At 43.0% G+C, this 25,735-nt stretch overlaps 1 protein-coding gene across 2 annotated transcripts; it reads left to right on the top strand.

The window, feature by feature from the left end:
• Positions 1 to 23,573, top strand: Otulin (OTU deubiquitinase with linear linkage specificity). Of its 2 annotated transcripts, none has more exons than XM_041632196.1 (7): positions 1 to 249; positions 7,762 to 7,838; positions 11,189 to 11,283; positions 14,116 to 14,259; positions 17,677 to 17,802; positions 20,327 to 20,596; positions 23,037 to 23,573. In XM_041632196.1, exons 1-7 carry the CDS (start codon positions 98 to 100, stop codon positions 23,229 to 23,231), a joined length of 1,059 nt encoding a protein of 352 aa, XP_041488130.1. In that variant the 5' UTR covers positions 1 to 97; the 3' UTR covers positions 23,232 to 23,573. The 2 variants fall into 2 exon arrangements, with proteins under 2 accessions (XP_041488130.1, XP_041488129.1); XM_041632195.1 differs by having other exon boundaries at positions 11,186 to 11,283.
• The last annotated feature ends 2,162 nt before the right edge of the window (positions 23,574 to 25,735 follow it).

Genomic DNA, 25,735 nt, shown 5'->3' with positions numbered 1-25,735 from the left:
GTGACGCTCCCGGAAGCGCCGTGCGGACCTCGCGAGGCGTGGGGCAGCGCAGCCACGGCTCCAGTCGGCCGGACCGCAGGGCCCGGTGTGGCCGCCCATGAGTCGGGGAACCATGCCTCAGCCCGGAGCGTGGCCCGGGGCGAGCTGCGCGGAGACGCCGGCCCGCGAGGCGGGGGCCGCAGCGAGGGAGGGCGGGAAGGTGACGATCGGCGCGCTGCCCCGGGCCGCGATGCGGTGCCCGGCCGAGCAGTGAGTGAGCGGGGCGGGCGAGGGTGCGGGGCTGCCGTGGGCGGGAGGCGAGCTGGACGGAGTCGGGGTGCCGAGCCTGTCACAGCCGGGTCACCCGGGCCGCCCCACTCACGCTGTGACAGCTGTCCATCCCTACAGTGAGGGAAAGCTCCAGGAATTCGGGGAAGAGCTCCGAAGGGAGTCTTAGTTAATGAGCGACCCACTCCCCGGAGCCCTTTCCTCCAGCCTAGCTCTGAGGAAGTGAGGTCGCCCCTGTCACAGCCCCAGAACCGCCTCTCGACGTCTTCTCCCCGGGAAGACCCGTCGCCACTCGAAGAGAGTCGTACCTGTTGGACAGACTTTGCCCACAGGCTGGCCTTCTCCGCTTTACCCCGTCCGAGCCTGGCAGGGCGTCCCTTCCACCCATCGCTTTTAAATCCACACAAAAATCCGTGTTGACTTACTGGCCTAAGTCAGAGCGTTTCCTTTTTGCGTGAGCTGGAGGTGTCTGCACTTCAGAGTTCGTGGCACGGTTGCATATGCATCTGGGCTTAGAAAATTAAAAGCTCAGCCAGCCAGTTTGACTGATTTTCTTTTCTTTTTTTAAAAAATTTTTCTTTTCGATTTTTATGTGTAAGAGTGTTTTGCCTGCATGTCAGTGTACAGCATAAGTGCCTGGTGCCTGAGGAGGTTAGAGGTGGGTGTTGAACCCCAGGGACTGGAGTTGCAGATGGTTGTGAGTCACCAGGTGAGTTCTGGGAACCGAACCCCTGAGCCATCTCTCTTGCCTCCAACAAGTTTTCTTATCGACCCAAAATTTAAGTTGTAAGGTGTATCTAAATGGACCCCCCCCCCCCCCCGAGCTCTTTTAATCTCCTAAAAGAGTCTTTTGAAGCCTTGTTAATGAAGATGTGATATAATAGCTCGTTTGCGCGGTTCACTGGGGTGGGCATTGATCGCTTTTATTTACCGAGCACCCAAGTGTGGTAGTAATTATTCGTGTAATGAGTTAATGGTGACTGCAGAAAGATTTAGGGTAGGAGGCCTTAACTTTCTCCCTGAGCTAGGCTGGCAATTGAAGACTTAGTGACATTGGCAGTTAGCTTTGGGACTTGGAGAGCTGTTAGCTCTTTATCTGGGTCAGCATTCTCTGAGCTCCGGGCATAGTTGCTGGGTCTTCTGTAGTTAATGAATTTATATATCTTGGCTTTTGCATGAAATGTCCTGATTCCTAAATAGGGACACTTATTTTTCTTTATTGAATTCCATATACAGGTGTGTGTGACTTGTTCTAATCTGTGGCTGCCATGTAGGGACTATATAGGTTCAAGACTGAGGATGTCTCTGCTCTTCCTCTGGGCCCAACTTGGTTCCCAGCTGCTCCTACTGCCTGCCTTCCTCCTGTCCTGAGCCCTTCCCTAGATGCCCGGCAACTCAGCCTTGTCTTAGCAGTCAAGTCATTCACATGGCTTGAATGACCCCTGAACATTTGGGGCCAGAACCACATTCCCAGAAGTACACATAGTTGTTCGATAGTTTTTTCTGTTGTTCTCACGAGCACCTGGGAGAATAAATCCCGGAGGAAGGAGTCAGCATAGTCCTGTTAGTAGTCCTAAAGCTGAAAGCCTACGTTTGTCACCTGACACTGAGGAAACAGTTGCACGTTCTGCAGGCACAGTTTGTCCAGGGAGACACAGGTAGGGGATTTCAAGACCAAGTTTCTGAATGCTTGGGTGAGAAGTGACCTTCCCCCCCCCCATTACTTCTTGACCTCCTTAGCAACAGAGGCATAATTTATATGGACAGCAGACTTTACCACCTCCATGTTGGTAATTTGTGCTTTTATTAGCTTAATTTCTTTCTCACTGCCTGTGTTGCCTTTAATTATCTCATTCTCCTTTGACTCTTCATCAGGTGCAGAAATGGGGCTTAAGTGTAACTTAAAAATGTTGCTATTTCAACATCGTACCACCGGCCCCTCCTCTGTCTGAATCAGCACTATATGATAGTTAATTGGGCGATTTTTCTTTGTGAGGTGTTCTTAGGATCATTCATCATAGAAACATTACATAGTTCACAGTATAATAGCTGCATATGTAATACATGCAGCTTAATAGATGAGTGTAAATTTAGATTAATACTGTTTAAAATGTGCTTTAGAAATCTGTTTTGAACTCAAGGCCAGATCTTCCTTTCCACTCACAATCATTGAAAATGTTTGCACCTTAAAATAGGGAACACAGCAAGACTAGATATATTTTGAGATATTCTATGGAGTCACTTTTTACTGCATTTGAGGGGGAATTAATTATGAATCCAAATGATAGCCAATCTCCTGCAGCTGAATTATGTGTCTGGGCTGTGACTCCGAAGGGTACGCTGGCTGGCTGTAGTGTCACAGGCTGCTCTGATTTCTGTCCTGTAAGCTCACTGCATTTCACAAGGGCAAGCCTGGGGAAGAGGGACCATAAACCACATGTATACCCTGCTTGCTGAACAAGCCTCATGGATGGCTCACAGGAAAACCTGGGGTAGGGTCCCCTTTGAAGACCAGACGGAGTTGCCTTTCTGCAAGCTCCCTGGCCACTCATGTTACAGTTCTCCATCACTCTACCTTCTCACCACCCTAGCCCTGGGCTCGAATCCTTTCATGTTTGGTTTCTGCTCCATCTGTGGAGTACCCTTAGACAGTTACACCACACTAGACGTGGTCAGCCCCCATCCACGCTCAGTCTGTTTGAGGATGGAACTGGAGTTGAATTTGGGATTCATGGTGGGTGGGCAATGCGGGGAACAATACCAGTAGTCTGTGAAGCCCTGTGAAACTGAGGGCAAGCTTGTTTCCACGCTACAGTAGGGATTCTTAAAGGGCCTGTGAGCACCCCCTGTCCTCCAAGTATTAAGCTGTTTTCAGGGACTGCCAGAGCCATTGTTGTGCTATGTGTTTTCTGCCCTTGCCTAGTCTCCTTCTGAGGGAGCAGGTGAGAATAGGGTAGTGGTGGGGTAGTAGTGGAGCCCGGCTCCTTTCCTCAGCCGAGGAAGAACCTACGTCAGGAATCATCCAGGAGGTCTGCAGACCTCATTGTGGAAGTCACATGGAAAGTCCACTTGCAGAAGTGGGTGGGATTTTGGCCTAGGTGCTGGTACTTTCCTGCATTTGCTGCGTTGTTTACCCCTATCTGCAGTCACTGAACAGTGGAAAAAGGCTAGGTTGAGTGGTCTTTACTTTTCCTGTGTGTGGGGGGGAAGGAAGACATGTTGGCGTCACACTGGTTGACTGTCTCAGCAATACTGCCTGAGCCATTGGTCTTCTAGGGACAGACCAAGTTATGTGTATGAACTGCAGGGCTCCAGTTCAGACCTGAACAGAACTCCATACTCTGTTCTTTTTCTTAGATAACTAAGGGTGCCTTGGTCAAACATTCTTATTGGTGAGTGATTAAGATACTATTTGGGGGTTGGAAAAATGGCTAGTAGTTAAGTACTTGCTGCTCTTGTATAGGACCTGGTTTAGGTCCCCAGCACCCTCTTTTGGCCTCAGGTACCAGGCACACACATGGCATACAGACATGCATTCAGGGAAACACGCATTCACATAAAACAGTAAAATCAAAATAAATACATCTTTTTTCTTATGAAGAAAACATTTTAAATACATCTTTTTAAAGCAAAAACATTGTCTTGTAAGCTGTGTATATAAATTAGAATTGTTTTCATGACTTGAATCAGAAATTGAAAATACGGCTTCATTGAGCTCTGCCTTTAATTTGCCATTTTCTTGGAAATATGATTTTGTCTGTACTAGTGAGCATTTACAAACAAGTCTCTTTGTTTTTTCAAGACAGGGTTTTTCTGTAACTTTGGAGCCTGTCCTGGAACTAGACCAGACTGGCTTCAAACTCAGAGATTCTCCTGCCTCTGCCTTCCAAGTGCCGGGATTAAAGGTGTGTGCCACCATAGCCTGGTTTTACAAACAAGTCTTAGCTGCATTTAATGGTCTGGTCCTGTAATGCCAGTACTCTGAAGGTGGAGACACACACACACACACACACACCTTGAAAATTTCTTGATCTAGAAACCTTTCTGAGTAATAGGTACTAGCTATTAGCTTACTCAATTTGGTGTGTTGCTCTCAGAGTAAACTAGTTTAGCTCACGAGAAAATAGGTTAAGTAGTAATTTATGGAACTTGAAAACATATTCTTCCAAATAATGCCATGGGGCTACACTAGTTATTTCTTGTTGGGATTCATTATCATTCTATTATCTGCACAGTTTAAAAGTAACTAGCATGTCTGGACATTGGTCGTTTTTCTCTTTACTGTTTTATAGCTGTTGTGTTTCTAGGAGAGATGTTTCTGTTGTGCTCTTCTGAGCCTGTGGGGTTTGTGGCCTCTGTTCTTAGCCAGAGTGGACACGTCTTTACCAGTAATGGTTGCCACCCTTTTCGAGCTGTCAGCATCGGTGACTTTATCTTAATATTCCTTTTCCTCGCATTGTTTCGTTATCTTCCCTTCCCATAAAAAACAAAAAACAGATCTCTACCTGCTTCACATTCCCAGCTTTAAATATTATTTCCTTTTGTAGTTGTTTTCAGTGTAATATGTTGACTCTTAAAACATCTAGACCACGGTTTTGTTTTGTTCTGGTGTTGGGGAATAAAGCCCCAAGACAGAGTTTAAATGGAACCATTTTATTTCATTCTTTACTCTTCTAGAGAGTGAGCTCCAGGGAATGGGGCCTGCTAGGCAAGTGCTGTTTCTTCCTGGTCACCCTTAGATGGGGGGATATTTCATCCTGGCTGTCACATGCTTTCCTTTCTGGCTGTGTTGATCTCCATTCCTTAAAATTAACATTTTCCTGTTCTCCAAGGAAACAGCTTTGGGTTCTATCTACAGCTCGCCTTTGGTGGCCAAGGAAATTAGCAAATGCTGCTGAAGGATCTGGGTGAACTGTCCCGTTGCTTAAGTAGCTTGTGGATGCTGTGGGCTTGTCCCCAGCTTGTGCTTTGCTCCTCTTGTAAGAACTGTGTCCTGAACACTGCCTTCTACTGCCACCATTCCTGTGCTGTTTGGCCTTCCCTTTGTACTCACCTCTCCTGTTCCGCTGTTTAATCTTCCTGTTGGCCCTTCTAGGAATTTGTAGTTGTAAAATGCTTTTTTGGATTGCCTCTTCTGGGCACTGGGGTTGTGATTATGATTTTGGTTATTTTGTAAACTAAGAACAGAGGACCAGAGGGGAGACAAATGTTCATACAGGCTGGCCACAGAATTTGCCTGAAATGCAAATATCTGATAGGCGGTTAGAACTTAGCTGGAAGAGGAACCGCAGACCATACAGCTCTTACCAGCCTTCTCATTGAAGCTGAGAAAGCGAAGGGCAAGATTGGGGAAGTGTTGTCCAAAGACAGCTTCTGAGAATTTAAATATATTAAGAAAGTGATTTGTTTTAATGACTTGTTTTAGAGAATCAGAATTTTTCTGATGGGGGTTTGACAGAAAGATGTTGTTAAATTTATGAGAAAAGAATGAAAACATGTGGTCATATTTTATTTTTGGCCTTTGATCTGTTGTTCCCATGCATCTGTTTGCTTTTAACTTTGGCGCAAGCTCTGTAGGTGACATCATGCCTTTTGCCTGAAATGTCACTGGGACATATACTTGTTCTCTTACCATCATACTGCTATGTGTACATACATACACGCTAGGGAAAACAAGGATAAGAAATGGTTACTGGGCAAATTGTTTATTAGTACATATCAGTGGGTAAATGAAAATTAACAGCATTAACCTTTTTGAGTACTCATTAAGTATGTCTTTCTCAACAGTAGTCCTGTGACGTAACTGCTCTGTGTAGAGGTAATAAGGGCTGGGTAAATGGTAGCTAACCTCTGCCAGCCTGACTTGAATGCCCATAGCAAGTGTTGCTCTCTGTAGAGGGTGGGCCCACACAGCATGTGTCAGGGTGTGGTAGGATAGAGACAGGATTCCAAACCTGTTGGGATGAGAGAACACCTGTAGGAAGTCGCAGGTGTAAGAGTACAAAGCAGTTGTGACTTTTTGGGCTGAGTTCAATTATCAAATCCATGCTGGAGGGAAGTGGTGGATATATAATTTATATATATTTCACACACATATATAACTCATGTGTATGAGTATTCATATATATGAATGACAAGGTCTTTGTATACTCCAGTCTGGACATCAAGATCTGTCACACCTTCTCGAGTACTGGGAGTATAAGCATGTACCACCACGTCTACACGGTGTAGATTTAGACATCTGTTCTCTCACACTTGGGAGACACTGGATGATTCCCACTGCAGTCCACTCTCTAGCACCCTTCTTCGTCTGTCCATCCTGGTCTGCTGTTCTGTCTCCCAGCTCTGCCTGCCAGGCCATGCCCACAGATAACGGGATCAGAAGCAGAAGTACCATACTCATTCACTTGGCTCCTTCTCTTTGAGCCTGGCACCTCTTCCTTCCTGGATTCTGTTGTGTTTGAAGCTCCTCTCTCCCCAGGCTGCTGTGCGCACGGGGCACTGTCATGGGAAATATGGGGAGTTGGAGGTCTGCACGCTCCTTATGTGGAATCTCCTGATTTTTAAGCTCAGTGTGTTGCTGTTCCTTCAGATGGACTTACTTCTTCCAGTTCCTGAGCCTTCGAATTCCTCCTGGCTTACTTCTTTGTTTGCCTTGCCTAGCTGCCCCTCCAGCAGCTTTGGGCTTCCCTGCCTGCACAGTTTGCCTCTCTGCCTCCCCCCAGTTTTTCACATCCATATCTCCACTTTCAGCAGATCGCTGTGTTCTGTTCCCTTTATTGTTATTTGGGGATAATAGTATTTTTGAGGCGTTGGGATTAATCCTAAAGCTGGAACATGCTAGGCAGCTCTAGCCAGGCCTCTAAATATTCAAGGAAAGGGAGGTATTTTCAAAGTGGAAGCCCCATTCATTATATTTGTCTAGAATTTTTCCCCTTCCTAATATTTAGTATGTTACCAGAAGTGATTATATTCTTTAAGAATAGTGATAGCAATTAAAACTTGTGGGAACATAACAGCATTTCTGGCTAGGGAACAGGAGAAGCCTCATTGAGGGTTTTTTAGCTTAGGGGGCTTATTATAATTCCCTCTTTTCATGTTTTTAGAGTTGCTGCTGTCAGAATTGCTTGTAACATTAGAAAAGTTGACATTCCTGTGTAAATTATTAGCACTATTTCTGCTTTTGGAACTTGGTGGAATCATTTCAGGAGCGTTACCAGATTAAGATGCATGCTAGTCGATTTTAGTTGATTTGGCCTTGGAGTCCTTTGCTGTATGAATGGTCTCATTTAAAGGAAGCGGTTCTGAAGCAGAAGAAAGTGTTGAGGGAGAGACACTAGCATTCTAGGACCCATATTTTATTACTGTGGCATCCTATATGGGAAAACAGTTATATTTCTGTGTCGTAAGCATTTCATAGCAGCTATATGTTATCACACATTGGGAAATGTCAGTGAACAGAGTTTGAAAATATCTACTTTGGTGTGATTTCAGCGAGGAGGACATGTACCGTGCTGCAGATGAAATAGAAAAGGAGAAAGAATTGCTAATACATGAAAGAGGGATATCAGGTATGTTTGGAATTGTTTTGTTTGTAGACTTTTTTTGTTTATAGAAAATTCAGTTAGATTAGCATATCTGCTTTCATGAAATGTGGCCTGTATTTCCTAGGAGGTCCTCTCCTACATGCAGTGTCTTCATATGAATCACCCACCTGGCTGACATGGATTTAGGGAAGACTTTTCCCTGCATCTGTTGACTCTCCCTTCTCTCAGTTTATTTGTTTACATCCTTACAACCGTTTGGATGTGAACACCCTTTTCATTTTCAATTGCAAGATGTTTTGAGAAGTTAACTATACACATATCTTTGTCTGAAGAAGGCCTTGTAATCTGATTGACTACAGCAAAATGGCCATGTGCCTGATAGCGCCAGTCATTTTGTGACTGTACACAGGGTGCTGCTCTGTCAGACTTGCTCTTCTCACTCCCATCAGTGCTCCTGGTGTAGGCTTGGTGCTCCTCCTGGCTCCCAGGCTGAGGTGAAGTGTGTCCTTCCATTGCAGGCTGGCCTTTGCAGAGACTGAGGAGAGCTCCAGAGTGCGTGTGACTGTTACATCTCCTCATTGCTGTGTCGTCACATGTCTGCTGTTTCTAAGAACTGGCTTCTGTTTCACTGACAGCTAACAAAAGCTTTATTGTGATTAGATATATAAGGTTTTGATGTTTTGAGTCTTACTCTAGAGCTGGTCAACTTCCCAGTGTGGCAGAGACATGTCATAGTGGTCCTCCCTAGGACTTCACAGGATGCTCAACCTCCAGCGTGTTGCTACAAATCACTCAGGGCACAGAATACTGTTGGGGCATCGTGCTCCTGTGTGTTTGCCCATCGTGTGCTAACGCTATAGAACCTCCTGCTTCTCTTCCACTTTCTGGGCTCTGTTGTGATTCCTTTCTGTCCAGCGTTGTTCCGCACACAGGCATCCAGACTTTTCAGTGGGTCTTGTGACGTGCAGCTTCAGTTTGACAGCGCTCCTTATAGCTCAGTCCTGCTGAGCTCTCACTCTTCCTTAGTGTCCTGTAGCAGCACCACCTCCTGCACTGCAGAGCTCGGACCAAGACCAAGTTGTTGGTCTTTGTTGGTGAAAAGATATCTCATCTAACATCGCTCCATAAAGAAAGGCCTTCCAGGCCTTGACCTTCTATACAGCTTTATAAACAAAGATCTATTGGACCTTTTAGGTTTAACGTTTGTCCTTGGCAGCTTTTATGCATGCTCAGTAGTTGGGACAGAAACTGTTTGCTCCTAAAACCCAGGTTATTTCCTACCAGACCCATTGCAGAAGAATTTTGAGATTCTGATCCTAGTCTGTCTTCCGAGAGTCCCAGCTTCCTGGAGGAGTCCCAGTTTTGTTCTTACCCTTTGAGGTATGATTATTATATTCATCACTTGTGTGATGCATAAGGTCCAGACCTTGCTTCCTTGAGTGCCTTCTTACCACTTTTGGGTTTTTACTTCTTTCTTTCTTTCTTTCTTTCTTTCTTTCTTTCTTTCTTTCTCTCTTTCTGGTTTTGGCTGTAGAAGTAGTCGTCTTCCTGGAAGCAGCAGTAGGAGCCTGTATAGTTTACAGTCAGAGGAGGGTATTGTACTCAGTGAGCTGATGAGGTCAAAGCTGCCTCGTCCTGTGCCTCCATCTCCTAGTCTAGTCAGCCTGTGGGGACTGCTGGTGTCCTCCCAGCTACGGTAGCTGTAGCTGTGCAAGTATGTCATTTCCCCTAGCCTCCCAGCTCATGCAGACTCTGAATCAGGACAGGACTAGCCTTCTGCCTTGGCGTCTTGCCTTTATAAGAGCCCTGGGCCAGCCCTGTGACCTGAGATAGTAGGATTCCCCAGCCCTGCCCAGGGGTCAGAAAAGAGGATGGCTGGAAGGAGCCTTCATGTCTGGAAGCCTTTCCTCTGCTGGTAGAGTGTGTTCTCACCAGGTTCACACCCCTGTCTGGCAAGACCTTATGGCCCAGAAAGGGTCCTGACTGCGCATTAGCCGTTCTTCCTGTGTGTGGGAGCACTTCCTTATTCTGAGCGGCCTCTTAAAAATTATTTCTTGAATTTCAGAGATGAAAGGTCTTTATTTGAGGGTTGGTTGTGCAACAGTGATTTGTGGTCTCTCTCACTTCTAGGTTATCCCTGATGTATTCCATGCAGAAATACGCCTGTGTTATTTGTGCAGGGATTATTTCCCCCTTTTGTAAAACAATGATTTTTCTTTAAGAAATGATGAACAGTGAGGGATTTTTGTTTTTTGTTCTTTTTGAATAGGCAGTTTTTTATAATATACTTTAAAAACAAATTTCTTTCCAAAACTGTAGGGAGGCTTTGGTGCTCCTTGGTCAATCTGGCTTCCACTGGTCTTTTCTCCTCCTGAAGAAGTCCATTCAGGGTGGGATCTTTGTGCTCACTATCTTACATTCCCAGCTCTGACACAGTGTTCAACACGGTTAGAACTCAGTGAATATATGTTGAATTGAATGAAACACTTATTTCATGTACTAGATACTCAGGCTTGCTGTGTTCTGAAGTACTTCTAAATTCATCTCCTAAAACATTTTTTAATATCTATGTTCTTAACAGTTTTTTTTTTAAAACCAAGATGAACCCAAGAATTTGCCCATTTTCCTTTTGAAGTAACAGACTGTCAAAACAAACATGCACCTAGTCATAGGTGTGTATCAATACATCAAACCTCGTCGGTTAAATAAGAAAATCTTACTTAAGGCCCTTGATTTAATCCTCAGTACACACACACACGAAGGGTCTTAGGGGAGAAGAGACAAATGGTAGCATTTGTTTAAACTTGAGGTGTACTAGTTTTGGGAGACATCAAAGAAGTCTGTGGATTAGCCAACAGCAAGCGCTCTGTTACTTTTTGGCTTGTTAACTATAGTCTTTTAGGTAAATACAAATATATTTTTTGTTAGGTATTATCTCTGTCTAATAGATATGAAAAATTACAGATGGTGGAAGTATTTTCTTATGGTTCGTATACTTGATTCTGATTATAAAAGTGTTCATAGATACCCGTGGATCAGATGAGTGTGAGCTGGGAGGCTGCTGCAGCGCTCTTGAGCACACACAGAAGGGCTACTGCCTGACTCAGGATTTAAGTCTCCACACAGGCTTGACTAGCTGCTGCGTGGAGAATTGTCTGGAGGGTGTGGTGACAAGGGGTTCCATAGAGAGACCACTCTGGCTGCTGGAGGTGATGTGGTGGTGGCTGTGGCTAAAGGCATGGGCAGTGGTGGGATTCAGGAAATTTTAGACTAGAGATAGTAAGGAGTAAAGGGTGGATTCCCCGAGTGCCTTTATGTCCATACTCTGGCGCATTACTTGTTTGTTGATTGTTGCTATTTTCATTCTTCAGCAGAACCCAGGTTAAGTGTGGCTCCTGAGATGGATATCATGGACTACTGCAAGAAAGAATGGAGGGGAAATACTCAGAAAGCCACGTGCATGAAAAAGGTACGGCCAAGGTGCACGAGTTCTTCAAACTGTTTGTCATAAGTTACATATCATATTATGTTTTTTGACGTTGGTTAAGACAACTGCTATAATAAGACAATGCTGTAAATATTAGAGTTCTAATTTTAGAGATGAGGAAACAAACTGCAAAGATAAGGTCTTGTTTGAAGTCAGAGTATTAATATAGAAGCAACATCAGTTCTTCAGGAACTGTCTTTGGATAACACATAGCTGTGTGTTGAGAATTGAGCCGGCCAGTGGTGGTTCTCTTTGAGACCTTTGGGAATGCCCTCCTTAACTTGATCTTGTAAAAGCCTGAAGGACAGGCAGGGGTGACTCTACACCTCCTGTGCTTGGACACATGCTGTCTAAACCCTAGGGTACAGAATTCTCCTGTACTCTCCTTGCAGAGGAATCTTGAACCACTTCCCTCATTTAAGGTGTGCCAGGAGCTACCTTCACTTGGATCCACTGCGTAGACTGGCAACATTAACGGAGTTTGCGAGACAGCGTGGTAGTGGAATTGCAGCGTACCCTCTAGGTTCTACCTATAGAATGTATCTGCATTCAGCATTGCTTATTCGGAGGGTAAACCATGTGAAACTGCCTCTGTTAGACCATTCTTGAGCTACAGAACTGGCAGGGCAGACTCCTACCTAGTACTTAAGGTTCTATCTTTTGTTACTTTTTTTCTTGGATTATTTGCATTTTGAATTTTAACATACTTCTTGTGTTTTAGAAATACTTACCAATCTTTTTGATTTTTTTTATTATTTATATTTATGTGTACGGGTGTTTTGCTACCTACCATGTTTGTCTATATTAGATGTGTGCAATGACTTCAGAGGCCAGAGAGACTCTGGAATTTTAGTTACTGATGATCGTGAGCTGCCACATGGGTGCTTAAGTTTGAACCCAGGTCCTCTGGAAGAGCAGCTAGTGCTCTTAACCACTGAATCATTTCTCTAGCCCATATTTGATAAAATCATATTTGGTAGAAAAATAGTTTAATTTTTTTGCTTAGGGTTTTAACTTTTTCAAAATTTAGTTTTTCTCATGGCTTTTTTTTTTTTTAAGAAAATATTATTCATCTTTTAGGGTTCACCTCAGGTCCCCAAACGCTTTTTATCTCTTGGAAGTCTGAGAGAGAATGCCAGTCTCAGCCCTAATTCTTGTAAATCTGCATCCTAGGCTCTTGTATATGAACTGAACTTTAATGCCTGCTGAAGGTGAAAGACTCACCTTTTAGAGGCCTGCTGACCATGCTATCAGGTATTCAGGTTCCCAACTTGCCCAGAAAACTGAGTTGGACCATGAGTCTATTTTCTCACCTGCCCAGAAATGCCTTCACTGACTAGTAATTTATTCTGTTGCCACAATCTTTTCCAAAGATCTGGTTTAACCATTGGCATATTAAAGTTCAGTACTGAAGATACTCACGTTACCCATATATACCATATTGAAAACGTATGGGAGAATCATTCCTCTCTGGGGTTGGTTTCAGGGAAAGATGTGACCAGTCAGTAATCCAATCAAAGCACCCACATAGAGGTGCAGCTCTGAGAGTGGTGGTGGAAGGTGGCCGTCATCTACTAACTTCAATTCTTGACTTTATGTTAGTCCCTATTTGCTTAATTACTTGTATTTAGTTTTGCATACTCTTTTGGAAGTGTTTATGAATCCAGATTAATTTTTTAAAAGAGTTAGATCCATCTCTGAAATGACTATGTTCAGGTTCAGACCTGTAAGATGCTGTGGATCTGAACCTTTTCTGTCACCCGATGATGTAGCTGTGGTGTCAGATTGTGGTGCATTACTGCCGAGTTTGTCACGATGCTGTTTTAAACAAGCCTGGACTGCCAATCATGCAGTCACAGCACTTGTTAGCTGACTGTGTCACTCTTCTGTGTAGAACAGTGTGCCCTGATGCCAGCAGCAACTTCATACATCTCATGTTCACTGTATCTCTTGACTGTATTGCTTGACTTTAATCTCTTTTGTTCATTGTGTCTTGTTAGCCCAATTGCCCTGCTAATACTCAGTAAGAGCCTATCCAGCCCAAGTATATAGTAGGATATACCAGCTAGGTTTGTGCAAGGGTACTGTGTCCCAGTGGTGACATTGCCTAGTGACTTATTCTCAGAATGTATTACCATCACTAAGTGACATATGCCTGAATGTACACACACACACGAAACTCAGGATTTTGTTTATTTTTAAATCTGGAGATAGAAATGGTGCATGCCTCTCCTCATTTTCCTGTTCTCTTTATTAAAGCATTTGGGATTAATTAACCACAGATGAAACTTTTCTGAGTGTCACCAGTGAATGACGAGTGCTCCCTCAGTTGCTTAGGGAGGGCTTGGAGAATGGCTAGTGCTGGATGATTAGTTTGTATGTCGTCTCTGTTGCATTTGATATAGATCAGCGGTTCTCAGCCTGTGGGTCAACCCCTTTGGGGTGCCATATCAGATATCCTGCATATCAGATATTTACATCATGAGTCAAAAAATAGCAAAATTATAGCAACAAATTATGCAGCAACAAAGAATTTTATGGTTGGGGTCACCACAACATGAACTGTATTAAAGGGTCACAGCATTAGGACGGTTAAGAACCACTGTTACAGATGCTGAGATTTCATACAGCATCAATATTTTAAAGTAAATGGAATTATAATTAGAGATTTGAATGTCTAACAAGAAAGGCTGAACTATTCTTGTTTCCCACTTCCCAATGATTTAGGACAGTTTCTTTTTTTCTGTAGGAATGGAACGTTCCTTGCTCTCTTAAGCTAGGAATCACCATCTGAACTCTTTGTTTTCTCCCAAGGGCTACGAGGAAGTTTCTCAGAAGTTCACATCTATAAGGCGAGTTCGTGGTGATAATTACTGTGCGCTGAGGGCCACGCTGTTCCAGGCCATGAGCCAGCTCACAGAACTGCCCCTCTGGCTGCAGAACCCGGACCTCATGCTGGTATGTTGCTGCATGGATCTGAATCCCCACGTTTCAGGAAGCTCTTGTGAGAAGACATCTCTTTTCTGCTCATCCTGTGTGATGGTGTAATATGCAGTGTGATTTCAGACTTGTTCAATTTTGTACATCTAAGATGATTTTATATATTAAAAATTGACCAGAAATAACCAATGTTTTCCAGAAGAGAAAAACCGGTGAAAGTTAATACAAACAATTAAGCTGAATTAGAGTCCAGATGTTTAGAATTCATCAAAAAGCACATAGAAACAACTTTATTTTATTTCTGTGAAATAGGGTGTACAATTGATTATTGGGGTCCAGCCAGGGTTTTAGACGCAGATCAAAAACGTATCCTCTTTCCAAGGTGAAATGTTGGTGTTGATGTAGAGAGACATTTCCTGGGCTGGTTGTCTTTAGTGCTTTAAATCTGCCACGAGGTAGAGAGTCCTTGGGATCTGTGCCTCCAGGTGTCCCGATACAAAGAAGGGCACATGCCGACATTTTGTGCGGTGCATTATAAAAGGAAGTTCTGTAAATCCTGGCACTAGTTCACATTTGGTTTTTATTTACATGTGAGATGAAGACTTTTTGGAGTGTGGGGGTGGACAGAGTTTTAACTCTGTAGCCCAGGCTGGCCTCAAACTTGTAACCCTGCTGCTTCAGTCTGTTGCCTGTGGTGTGACAGATGTGAGCCAGCAGGCCTAGCTGATTAGAACATGGCAAAGATGTTACTTCTGTGTGCTCTAGCCCTTACCAGTGAGGATTTCCCAGGAGGAACAGTTAAACTGCCGGCGTAGTGGATGAGTGAATATGTGCGGGCTGACTTGTCCTGTCACACTGGGCTTCTTACAGAGGCATGGACCGTGTGCTTTCAACATAACCAGTAAACGTAATGAATGTGTTCTGTAACGTAGTAGATACAGATTCCTTCTTAGAATGGTGTTATTCCAAGAGGAGAGACTTTGCCCACAGTACTTCTAAAAAACAAAAGAGAGTACTTTGAAAATTATTATTAAATCATATTGATTCTTTTGTATCTTTACCTCTGTGGGGCTTTTTAGATTTCTGGGCTTATTTGACACTGAATCTAAGTTTTTATACTTTCTAAGAGCTTGTGGTGCACATAATGTCCTAAATGCCACACTTGAAGCAGGTCAGGTCCCAACCTGGAGATTAAGGGTGGACAAAGCTTTTTAGTTTTTAAGTATACTGTATTTTAAAGATGTCTGGATGGGTGAAACCTGTGACATCATTTGCTTGAGAAAGACACTAAAGTCTTTCATTTTGGGATGATGCTTTTGACACTTGCGGTTGTCATGTCATCGAGACTAGAGTTATATGTTAGAGAAAACAGGCTGTGTTGTGCTTAAGCTACCGAGTGATTCTTAAACTCTTACTGTCATCATTTCTTGCGTCGGTGTCTTTTTCTTTCTTTCTTTGATTCTTTGAGACAGAATCTCTGTGTAGCCCTGGCTGTCCTGTAACTCACTTTGTTGGCTAGATTGGCCCCAAACTCCAACTGTCTCTGCTGGGATTAAAGATGTGCGCCACCACTTGGCCAGTCTGTTTCTTACATCTCCTACTCCAACAGAAAGCTGACCTGTGTGTTTACTAGAAAGGAATGGTGATTTATGTGGAACCCAGTTGTGATTCATGAAAGCATTTCAAGTTATATTTACTTTTTCCTAATAAATCCAACTCCATTGTTCTCTCATAATAGTTCCTTAGAAAGTGTGTGTGTGTGTGTGCGCACGCGCGTGGGCGTGCAAGCTTCCATACACATGTGAGTGTGTAGGGATCAGAGGACAACTTTGTGGATTTGCTCACCTTCTACATTTACTGAGACTGAACTCAGGACAGCAGGTTTATATGGCCAGAGCTTTTTCCCTGCTGAACTGTCTTGTTGGCCTGCTAACCTGCTAGTTTCTTTTCTGTTTTATTTTGTGGACTTTTCTCCAAGATTCCTGCGTCAGGAAGTGTACACCTGGACTTGGTTAACATTTGATTGGCAGATTGACTGGTGAGTGACTGAAGTGAGGAAATTAGGTGTTTTCCCCCAAAGGTAACTGAGCTGATTGTTGTTCCTGCGCTTTAGGTGACTGCCCATGGTACAGCATCCTTAGCTGCTCTGGGCTGCCCTTCCTCTCCTTTTCCACCTCACACGTCTTTGGAACAGGTATTTTTTGTCTGATTGTAGTTCTTGGAGCTGAGTTGTAATTTCACTGTATTGCCACTTGAGGGCATGTTCAATTCTGAGTAAGACGATAGTGACTGCATGGCTTTCCCCTTGAGTGATGCGGAGCACTGCTACTGAGGTTTCCATTTTTATAGAGACAAAACCATCTTAGTTGCACACGATTGTGCCAGACTGAGAAAGCACAATCAGAATTACTGTTCATGAAAGAGTCTGTGAGTCTTAGGTCCCAGTGGCACTGAACACACGTCTCATTTAAGCTGTTTATTACTGTTAAACAAGTTCCACATAAGACATTGGGGATGTGATTCTTTTTTCTTTACTCCAGGGGTAAAATCTCACTTTCTCTGTACTTATAAAATTTTAATGACATTTGTGTGTGCACATGTATGCCTGCCTCTCCTGTTGAGCCATCTCACTGGACCACAGAGGTGAAGTCTTAGCAGTGTAGTGACATGCCCATACCCAGCCCAAGTCTATGGTTTTCATTCTGACACACCCAGGACTGTTGGGAAAATATAGTGTCCCATGATCTCATTGATCAAATTATGACTTTCAGAGTTCAAATTCTGTTGATGTGCAGGGAAAAATGAAATAGTCCAGGAACAAGAACAAAAAATGAGGACCACAATAGTACTTGTCCTTCTGTCGATAAGTAGGGAAGGTACAGCTCCCTTACCCGCCCATTGCTGCTGAATCTCACTCATCTTTTCCGTATTTTGGTGTTGATTAAATATGTGTGTTAACATTGCTTAACAGACAGATCTTGTGTTTTTGGTATCAGAAATTAGGCTTTGCTGTCTCACCAGGGACAGGCTTTGACTTGACCATAGGCCTCTGTGCTCACAGTTACCTCGCTGAGAACTGATGAGCGGTAAGGCTGCCTGCCAAGGTGGCTATTGTGAAGACCCAGTATGGGGACTTCCGTAGTTTAGCTTCCTGTTTGCCTGTTATGTCCTGTGGGTGGTGTCCTGCAGGCTGCACTCCTGTCGATCTGAATCAAAAGCATTCAGTCTAGCAGCCATCCGCATGGCAATACTTGCTGATCTTGTGACTTCCGGGTTCAGATTCTCCATCCTGAACCCATATGACAATTGCAGGAATTAATTCTGGAAATTAAGGTGGGTTTTGTATAAAGGCTTTGTGCTGTCCTCCCTTTCAGGTTGCATCATAGATGTCTTGCAATGCTGACATCTGTTTATCTCTGTTTCTTGATATTCCAGTTACCAGAAAAGCTGATAAACAAGTATAGCTGGATCAAGCAATGGAAACTTGGACTGAAGTTTGATGGGAAGAATGAGGACCTGGTTGAAAAAATTACGGAGTCACTTGCCCTGCTGAGGACGAAGGTCTGACCCGTGTGATTCTCTGTCTCAGATGCATGTAAAGCTTCCTCTTTTGTTCCCCAGAAGATTCTATGCTCTAGGCTTATTTATTTATTCATAGTTCTTCTTTAAGTTTATAAAGAAAGAAGGTTCATTTTGGCTCTTGATTCTCTTTAGAAGCCAGAATTTGCTGGTTTCAGACAAAATAATTTGGGGCTGAGGGAATCGTGTGATCAGTAAAATGCATGACCAGAAACTGAGTTTGGTCCTCAGAAGTCACATACGAAGGCCAGGTAGGGTGGCACATGGTTGTAATCTCAGCATTGTAGAGAAGGGCACAGGAGGACCCTGAAGCTCACTGACCAATGAGTCAGTGAGAGACCCTAATCTCCACGTGCATGCACACACATTTGTACCCTTACACATGTGCACACATACACTTGCATGCACATTGAAAAAGAAAACTTTGAAAGAGCATAAATTCTTTCCATAAAGTCTTTGGTAAAATGAGAAGCACCGACGTTCTGTTTTCTTAGAGGTGGTGCTGTATACAAGTATGTCAGATAACACTTAATTTTCTTCAGAAGAAACCTTAATAAATATAATTTTTATTCTAAGTCATGTTTTTTAAGTTTCAGGGTTATCATTTAGCCTATATTTCTTTCTTTGATTTATTTCATGTGAGTGTTTGTGCATATGGGTACCCATGGTGACCAGAAGAGGATGTTAGATTTCTCAAACTGGAGTTAGAGGTGATTGTGAGCATGACACCCTCTGCAAGAGCGGCAAGTGCTCCTTACTGTGAGCTGTCTCTCCAGCCCTTTGGCGTGCATTCCTGTTCTCAGTGGCCACTGTGTGTTCATGAAGTTCTTTCCAGTTATTTTAGGAGTCTGCCCATATGTGTTTAAAAGTCTTTTTTGTTGTTTTTTTGTTTGTGTTTTTGTATTTTGAGACAAGGTTTCTCTGTGTAACAGCCCTCACTGTCCTGGAACTAGCTCTTGTAGACCAGGTTAGGCTTGACTCGTAGAGATCTGCCTGACTTTGCCTCCCAAGTGCTAGACTAAAGGCGTGTGCCACCACCGCCTAGCATGTTCAAAACTCTTTTTTGGTAAATCAGTTTAGTGAATTGTCTTTTGAAACCGTCCCAAGAGTTGTATGGACTTGGTACGCTTACTTCCCCTGCTCTGGTGTATATAGTTCTACCTTTCTGTGGTAGAGTGCACTATAAGAGCATGGTTATTCTTGTCTATTAGAGTGTAGTGTGCAGTGTTTAGGGGCTAGGAGCCTGCACCTACTTACTCAGCTGCTGTCATAGGGGAGCGGTGAGGGCAGACTGCAGCACTGTGGCGGAGGGAGTGGAAAGTTTGTCAGCTTAGCTAGAGGTTGCAAATCTATTTTTTTTTTTTTTTTTTTTTGCAAATCATATTTTTTAGGGTCTGGTGAAACTGTTAGTTTTGTTTTATTGTGTATGTTGACTGTAACTGGACCCTTCTTTGGGGAAATGTGTATGTGATCCCAATTTTCAGTAACATTAAAATTGCTCTTTAATAATCTGTGCCAGCAGCTGTCACGCTTCTTTTTGTCATACTTGGCACTAAAAGTTACTTGGGATGCTCTACCTTTACTACCAAAAAGTCAGATGGCTGTGGTCATCCTGTTCTAAAGATGAGGATCCACAGCCTGGAAGTCGATAAAGCCACCCTGCATAGCCAATCTTAATTATATCATGACTTTCTGACTCTAGAATCTTGCTCCTAGCCAGAAGCATGGTCTACTTCTAGAAAGTGGGAGATGTGGACAATGTATTCCAGCTGTGAAGATCAGAGGGTTCCAAATGGTCATGGCCATTAACAATTCTCTCAGTTTTAAAGTCTGGATTGGTGTTTGAAAGCAGTGCTAATTAATGCTTATTCGTAAAGACTGGTATTTATAGTGACATCTTTTTCTTTCATGGTATCTTAGCAGTACACATATTTACAATGTTTTCTTGTTCATTTTAAGAGTTTGCCTATTATCTGAACTTTTAATTAAGAATCAAGAGTTTCTGATTGGACTTGTTCATTAGACACATGTATATTTTTAAGACATTATTGGGGTAAGTTTAATAAACCAGTATTCAGGAGATCCCACAGTCTTCCTGTAGTCTTCCATTTCAGAGACTTCTGTGCGTATTTCTGGGGGTAAGGTTCTGAAACCCCTTCCAGGTGTAAAAGCCATAGCTGTCTTCATCACTCTCACACACTGTTCTTCCAGACGCCTCTGATTGTTGTGTTGTTCTTGTTGCTTGGGAAGTTAATGGAGTTCACACTTCCACCTCACATCCCATGCTTCCTCGTACTGGGTTGCACTTCTGTTTCACATTTACAAGGGGAGAAGCTAAGGGGCTCATATCGCCTGAATACCCTTGTGAGAAGTGAGAACTTGAACCTCGTTACATTGGCATGTATATGTCTTATGGTCCCCTACTTTTGAAAAGCATTACACATGGTACAGAAGTATGCCAGGGATTTTCAGAACAAAACTCTAATTGTGACAACTTTTATTGTAGTGGGCGCGCCTGGCAGAAATGAAGACTGCTGAAGCACGGCAGGTAGCTTGTGATGAACTGTTCACAAATGAAGACGAGGAGTACAGCCTCTATGAAGCTGTGAAATTCCTAATGCTAAACAGAGCCATCGAACTCTATGATGATAAAGAGAAGGGAAAGGAAGTCCCGTTTTTTTCTGTGCTCTTATTTGCTCGAGACACATCAAGTGACCCTGGACAGCTACTGAGGAACCACCTAAACCAGGTGGGACACACTGGTGGCCTTGAGCAGGTGAGTTGTGCCTTTGAGAGTATTTTATCTCTGTTAGCACCAAATGGGATCTCACAGTTTGTAGGTCATTTCAGGAACAGCTTACCTAGGTGCTTCTGGTCCAGCATCTCTTGAGCTATAGGCTTCAGTCTCGATTGGGGCTGGACATTTTACTTGCATGTCTTACATGCATGACTTTTGTCAGAAAACCTCAGTTCTTCATTGGTAGCCAGAAGGGGAGTATTCCTCACCATACGGGCCATTCTCTGTAGGGCTAGGATGATACAGTCTCACTTATCCCACTTTCTGTTTATTAGAAGCTAGTCACTAAATACATTCCTTACTCAAGGAAATGAGGTTAGTCCTGACCCTTACACAGTCCTAGGATTGCTTCTGCAAAGTGATGTAGTTCTCTTGACTCTGGCAGGCTAAAATACTTCGTAAAGCACCAGGTAGAGCCATCTGAGGTGCTTGTTTAGTCTTGGCTGCTGTATCAGAAAAGCCTAGCCTCTCAGCTCTGGTCTTCTGTAGAAGCTAAATTTAGAGTATTGTGCAGCTTCTCTAAGCCAAAAGTCAAGTCACCTTATCGTGTTTTGCTTTTTATGTCATTTCTCTAAAAAATATTAATACTGTGTATGCATATGTGTGTGTATGTGCGCGCAATTGGCTAACCACTAAAGTAACACTAAGGCTGAATTTAACTTGCTACCTTTCTTGGACTCCTGTGCATGATTTTTCCTGAAAAGACCAAAGTATCAGGACTGATGCTTCCAGAAATAGTCAAGTTGAGTTTCTCTGAGTCTTTCTGGCAGGTAGACATCTATGAAACCTATTCTGTTGTTTTGCTTAAGGAGTAAGAAAGAGTAAAAGACTGGTGGTTATTGCTAGGCCAGCAATATTTATGATTACTTAAAATAGCTGTTTGTGCTCAGAATGCCCCTGAACTGAAGCAAAGACCGTGTGTGGCAAACACTCCAGTAGGACTTGGTCTACATGCTAGGCTTAAGTTAGTCCTTTCAAAGACCCAGCAAGCTCTGCTACAATGCTGCATCCTCTTTAAATATTGTCCCTTTTGAAATATAACTTAAGCACCATTAATTCTTCCTTTTAAAGCATTCTAATCAGCAGTGGAGTTTAATCTCGGGCCATGTTGGAGCTCCATAAAGTAACCCAAAACCCATTCAGGCTTCTTTTCCTCCAACCTTAAGTAGTCATAATCTTCTTTCTGGCTATAGAGCTGCTTATTCTGGATGTCCTTAGCAGTAGAGTCATACACTGTGTGATATTTTGTGACTGGGTTTTTCATTTAGCATGTCTTAAGATGCATCATGTTTTAGAATGCATTGGTACTTTATTCCTTCTAATCAGATAATAGGACATTGTATGGCAATATCATATTTTACTCATTCATCAGCTTGATGAGTATTTGGGTAGTTTCTTCTAATTGCTGTGAATATTTATTGACTGTATGTGTGTACATGTGTTTCTCTTGGGTATATGTCCAAGAGCAGAGTTGCTGTGGGCAGATGGTAATGTTGTGACATTTTAAGGAATGTCGCTTAGTGCTAGAACATGTGCATACCATGCTTGGGGCCCAGAACACGTGCATACCATGCATGGGGCCCAGAACACGTGCATACCATGCATGGGGCCCAGAACACGTGCATACCATGCATGGGGCCCAGAACACGTGCATACCATGCATGGGGCCCAGAACACCTGCGTACCATGCATGGGGCCCAGAACACCTGCGTACCATGCATGGGGCCCAGAACACTTGCGTACCATGCATGGGGCCCAGAACACTTGTGTACCATGCATGGGGCCCTGACTTTGATCCCTAGCATTGCTAAAGAAGAAAAAGAGAAGCACCTGCCCTGTTTTACATCCCAGCAGCAGTTTGTGTTCCATTTTTCTGTATCTTAATTATGTTTTCACTGCCTTTTAAAAATTGAGATGAAGTTCACAGAATATAAATTAACCATTTAATGTCTGATTAATTGACAGTACATTTTCAGTCCCCATATGTTTTTATCAGTCCCAAAGAAAACACTATTCATGGGGCAGTCATCTGTCTTTTTGATTATATTTAAGTTTTTATGGGTATAAAGTACTATCTCCTTATGGCTTTGGTTTGCTTTTCTCTAAGGGCTTATGATTTAATGTGGTTATTGGCCATTCATGTATCTTCTTTGGAGAAACGTCTTCCAAGTTCTTCATTCAGTTTTAAATTGTTTTATTAATCATTGATTTGGGAGCATTCTTAATATATTCCAAGTATAAGTTCCTTATCAGATAATGCACTCCATTCTTTATAGCCCCTCCCTTGACTAGGTTCAGAGGGGAGGAGGAAGGTTGCAGTGAAGCCAATGCCTCTCATTGTCTGGGATAATGGGTACAGCTTGGTGTTAGGCCCCATCTGTGGCTCCCCTCAGAACACTCACTTGCTTTTCCTTCTCAGGTTGAAATGTTCCTTCTTGCATATGCTGTTCGCCACACCATCCAGGTGTACCGGTTGTCCAAGTATAACACTGAAGAGTTCATCACAGTCTATCCCACTGATCCCCCCAAGGACTGGCCAGTGGTGACCCTCATAGCTGAGGATGATCGGCACTATAACATCCCTGTCAGAGTGTGTGAGGAGACAAGTCTGTGAGAGACACCCATGTGGCCAGCTGTGAGAGGCAGCACAGGTGCACACGCAGCTCCTTCTCTGGGGCCTCGGGGCTGCAGCTCTCCAGGGACAATCCGGGAGAACCCTTGGGCCCCTGGAACCAACGGGAGCTGTGATGCTCTGAAGACTAACTGTTGATAACAAGAAGTAGCCAAGTCATTGTTCTATCTGTTACACAGTGTGTCTCACTGGGGGCTTCAGCATGTGCCTTTGGGAGGTACAAACAACTTCTCAGTACAGCAGATGTTTTTGTGTCAGAGGAAATTGTTTGCAAAGAAACATGTCCAATGAAAGTTCTGATGGTAAACTGGTGTTACTTTTTAAGACAGTAGTTTTGTTTTTGACTTTTATTCTTTTGGAGTTCATGGTGATTGGTCCCATTAGTGGTCTTCCTATGAGATATGCTTAAGTGGTAATATCCTGGAGTGGATAGTTACAGTATCTTTTGTTAGCTTCACCTGCTTTTGGAGGGATGACCAGTGAATTTATATTTATATCCCAGTTAATACTATTTTAAGTAGATTGTCTCTTAGAGGATTAAGAATTGGGTCTCAGAGTAGATTTTTTTGAAGCATGGAAAAGATAAAGGAGAGCACAGGGAGGAGTCTAGACACTGATTTCTGAGGCTTGGTGCCCTGGCATTGAGAGATCCTGTTGGCACATGTGCCCTAGTGTTGGGGTTGTGGATTACGATAAGTTCCAATGGTCACGATTCTACCCTCAGAACCAAGTTTATATCCACCTGTTTACAGAAGTGGAAATGAAAACTGTCTCTGAAGTTGACATGTTCTCCTTTGCCCCTTTCATGCTCTTGAAGATCTCACGAACTGCCAAACCCATATGTGATAGGATGAGAGACAGCCAACTATCCAGGATGTCTGATAGGCAAGTAAAGCAGAAGCATATGGTAAGCAATGCAAAAGTGCATAGCTGCTTGGGCAGCTAGAAGGAGGCAACCGTGCTAGCTATGATAGGTCTGTGTGCATGGCACAAGCCATGGCCCTGACTTGGAGACCTGCTAAGCATGGGGTACCTTGGGTCCTTTGTTTCCCTTGAGGGCCATAGCCCATGGTCTTTGTTCATGGCAACCAGACACACCCCTCTTTAGGATTCCATTTGTATCACCCCAGTCGGTTCAGCATTTGTTGGTGCCGTTATCTTGATGAGTTGAATTTATTTTTTCATAGTTAAAACCTTTAATTTAATCCAGTTCATACAGATGATGAGCACCTTGTTTTGGGAGGCAGGATAACCCTTTAAAATATAAATTGTCATTTAATTAAAAATTAAGTCTTAAAAAATATTGTCTTAGGTAGGAAAACTCAGGATATACAAATCATTCAGTAGTAGTTCTTCTGTTCCCTTGTGAGAAATCACAACCTTTGGTTAACTGTTCAGTGCTGTGCTGTGTGTAACTATGGTAGAGAGTCTGTGTTTTCACTGTGAAATGCTATGGTACCCTTGAGAGAGGAGGTACCTACCATCCAAGTTAAAGTAATAATAGCGGCTTACTGTTGACTTTGACATTTTATTTTGTTTGTAATTAAATAGTAGGAAATGCCTGCCATTCGTGTTTTGAAGAGTTTTGAAACCAGAACTTGAAATGCTTAGATAATTCCTAGTAGGAGTCATTTGTGCTGTTTGGGGACCTCAAAACTGTCCATGAGGCTTAGTCACTATTGAATTTTAGCAGTGCTCTTGGTAATACTCATGCTTACCTGCATTTTAAAGACAAGCTAATCTTAGTGAGCTTGAACTGGACTTCTAGGAAACCTCTTTATATTTGATACTTCCTTCTTGTTTGTGATATTGTTAGATACAGTTTCCCTATATTATGTCCCATGAAGTTAATGTTGCCTTTTCAGAATGTTTTCAGATTTTCTTGCTCACCTGTGTTGGTTGTGGATGTGCAACACCTGTTGGTTGAGTCATGCTTGTGGTCATGGTGGCAGCATTTAGTGCCTCTAGTGAGTTGGATATGAGATAGTTGCATTTCCTCCTGTATGCATAAGGAAATATTCTCAATGCATAGAGGAGGCTTCATCTTGTTTTCCTATCTAGCTGCCAACTCTTTGATTATACTACAGAATATTCAGTCGTGTCTGATGAGCTTTTTCTTGAAGAAAAATGACATTGCATGTCCTTTTGTGTATTTTTTCCTTCCAATTTTAGGACTTACTAAGGAAAATTGCATACCATATGAATTGATAAAACTTCTGTTGGAAGAACAGGTTTTTTTGTTTTGTTGTTAATTTATTTGGTTGATTTTGACTTTCTGAGACATAATCATTCTCAGGTTTTCAACTCCTGAGAGCTATGAACGTAGGGATTGCCACCATAGTAGTACATTTGTGAGGTCTTATGTGTTGAAGTGGCTCTGTGCTGTTCTTCCCGTCCCCTCCTTTTCACCCACATGTGCTCTTTACCTAAGAAACAGTGGTCTTGTTTTTGTGAAGGTCTTGTAGATGTTTTTTGAGGTGATGTAT

The sequence above is a fragment of the Microtus oregoni genome, unplaced genomic scaffold, assembly GCF_018167655.1.
Source record: "Microtus oregoni isolate MIOR12 unplaced genomic scaffold, Mior012 000040F_ref0000088, whole genome shotgun sequence".
In the NCBI taxonomy this organism is placed as follows: Eukaryota; Metazoa; Chordata; class Mammalia; order Rodentia; family Cricetidae; genus Microtus; species Microtus oregoni.
This window is presented reverse-complemented; position numbering and strand designations above follow the sequence as displayed.

Bases quoted from the DNA above. Each gene is read 5' to 3' on its own strand.
- Otulin (XM_041632195.1), top strand. From the start codon at position 98: ATGAGTCGGGGAACCATGCCTCAGCCCGGAGCGTGGCCCGGGGCGAGC. The intron at 7,839-11,185 runs GTATGTTTGGAA...TTCATTCTTCAG, and splicing joins ACATGAAAGAGGGATATCAG to CAGAACCCAGGTTAAGTGTG. The intron at 11,284-14,115 runs GTACGGCCAAGG...TTTTCTCCCAAG, and splicing joins AAGCCACGTGCATGAAAAAG to GGCTACGAGGAAGTTTCTCA.